This window comes from Cotesia glomerata, unplaced genomic scaffold, assembly GCF_020080835.1.
Source record: "Cotesia glomerata isolate CgM1 unplaced genomic scaffold, MPM_Cglom_v2.3 scaffold_1579, whole genome shotgun sequence".
NCBI classification, from domain to species: domain Eukaryota; kingdom Metazoa; phylum Arthropoda; class Insecta; order Hymenoptera; family Braconidae; genus Cotesia; species Cotesia glomerata.
Genome location: NW_025401974.1, coordinates 476 through 2,862, shown reverse-complemented (window position 1 = coordinate 2,862; position 2,387 = coordinate 476). Strand labels below are relative to the sequence as shown.

Sequence of the window (2,387 nt, the reverse complement as noted above, 5' to 3'; positions counted from 1 at the left end):
ACTTACTTTAAAAGAATAAATTGATAATTAGTTTTTCAATTTTATAGATGACGAACATCGGCAACAGTGTTTATTGTAGAAATGTAATTTATGATTCAGCAACAGGAGCTTCTAAGAAAGCAACACATATAGCAAGGAGATTGATAGAAGGGGTTTTTACCCATGAGTCTCTTATAAAGTGCACCTTAACGGGACAGGCTCCTCGTGGTAAAGACACAAAATCAGATTTTGCAATTAGACCGCTTAATAAGCGGGGCAAAGATGTTATTCTTGGTGAGTGATTCTTATCTATTAATTAGATTTTCTGCATGCACGCAAAGAAGAAAAAGACTTCTGTAAATTTTATAGAACTGTCAAATTTATAGATTATCTGTAGATTTTAAAGGATCTTTTCTCTGTGCGTACATATGTTAATTTTTTGATTTGCAGATTTTGCTATTCGCTATGCAGCCACAAAAAACTGGCCAAAACAAGATTCTACTGTCATTTTTAAGTATAATTTTTAATTATAATTAGTTTTATAAATACTTTCCTTCGACGTATAATTAGTTTAGATTATATTTAATACTTTATTTAATTTAAAACACTTAAAAATCATTAATGATTTAAAATTATAAAGATTAATCATCTTATATCATTTTCAATCTTGGACAAAATTCAGTGAACTCTTTTTTTTTAATATTTTTTTAAATATTTAGATTCAAGTTTAAAGAACAATCCGAAGATTAGCAGTAAAAATAAAAATGATTTTATAAAAAAAAATAATGATATAAAAAAAAGTACAATAAGAAAGTGATATTACTATTTAAATATCTTATTTTTATTCATATTTTCTAATTATTAATTTAAAAGAGTTAAGGTGTAAGAATTCAAAGGTAAGCAATACTTAATCAGCATTATTTGATAAGAAGTAAGAATAGAAGAAGTAATATATCAAAATGCTAAATAAATATATCAAAATTTCTATTTGTGTTCAGAAAAATATATATATATTAAAAAAACTTCATGTATGTTACCATATATTACGATATGTTGATAAATAATATTATACGATAATAAAACAATGTTATTACTAAAAATTTCATAAACACTGTTTTATAATTTTTATGACAATTTAATTATCATATTTTATAATATTGTTATGTCCGAATTAATTATAATTAAATAATTATTGGTAGTGTGGGCCTTGAGGAGGCTCGGACACGTTTTTAGATAGATTTTCTCTTGTAGGCAAGCTACAAGAGTTTTATTTTTGTTGTGGATTTCGAACGCCTCCCGGTAACCAGGAATTCCAACGGCGAATTGAAAGGGAAGTCGATATCAAATACTGAACTCACAGTTGTCCTTTATGATTTTTCCAGTTGATTCGAATTGAATTGGTCGATCGGTTGATCCTGGGTTGGATTCTCCTCTTTCTCGTGATGTAGATCAGTGTACTCGAAGAGGTTCAGGATCTTAATTTAGAATAAAGTGAAACAAGAAGTTCTGGTCTTTATGATTTATTCAATTATTCGCCCTATGGGCGAGACGCACTCAATGTACACTAATTCACTTATGAACTATCACTTATTTCTATGTTTTGACAGATAGAATGTTTATTAAAATTGAGTTCGTAAACAGAGTAACGACTCTGACAGACACTAAGATCCGCCGTTAACAGATAATAGGACGAAAGGTTATAATTTTGATATCACTACGGCCACGGGGCCCTCGATTCTGCTCGAAAAGCACACTGTCGTGGTTCGTAGAAGATGAGATTAAAGGTTGAGATGAATTTAGATTTTGTATACGCGACCGAGTGCTGTATACTGCCTTATACGTAACGCGGTATAAGGACCCACACGGGTTCTACGAAGATACCTTCCTTCGTATTCTTTAATAAAAGAGTGAACATTTGATCCGTGGTGTTTGGTGGTTTTTATACACCCGGATCGTGATTTTCGGAAGGGAGTTGAATTTTGTTATTGGTCTAAAATTGCAATTTGACAGAACGTGGACAGTGTGCTCATTTCTTCATCGAGGTGTTGTCCGAGTGATTGCCGAAACTAATAAAGTGCAAGCGTTGTACTTTTCGTTGTAATAAAGTGCAAGCGTTGTACTTTTCATCGAAGGGGAGAGACCCTGTTTGTTATATGAGGCAACGCCGGATATAACAATATTTACAGGAGAAATGTCGGGCACGAGCATCCCGGGGAAAAATGATCAGATATGAACAGGCATGAGTCTTCAGGTCTGATCAGATATGAAAAATGACCGGGTCTGATCAGATCTGGCCAGGCCTGTTCAGGTCTGATCAGATCTGTTCATGTTCACAAGCATGTTCTGGTCAGACCCGGTCATTTTTCATATCTGATCAGACCTGAAGACTCATGCCTGATCATATCTGA

At 32.6% G+C, this 2,387-nt stretch overlaps 1 protein-coding gene across 1 annotated transcript; it reads left to right on the top strand.

Annotated features, from left to right (window-relative positions):
* The first annotated feature begins 29 nt into the window (after positions 1 to 29).
* Positions 30 to 579, top strand: LOC123273893. The gene is made up of 2 exons (XM_044741373.1): positions 30 to 273; positions 430 to 579. The coding sequence occupies exons 1-2, from the start codon at positions 48 to 50 to the stop codon at positions 504 to 506; spliced, it is 303 nt and encodes a 100-aa protein (XP_044597308.1). The 5' UTR covers positions 30 to 47; the 3' UTR covers positions 507 to 579.
* Positions 580 to 2,387: the final 1,808 nt, after the last annotated feature.

What these genes read in the sequence shown, in the direction of transcription:
- LOC123273893 (XM_044741373.1), top strand. Translation starts at nt 48, where the DNA reads ATGACGAACATCGGCAACAGTGTTTATTGTAGAAATGTAATTTATGAT. An exon ending in GGGCAAAGATGTTATTCTTG is followed by an intron (nt 274 to 429) that starts GTGAGTGATTCT and finishes TTTGATTTGCAG; the next exon opens with ATTTTGCTATTCGCTATGCA.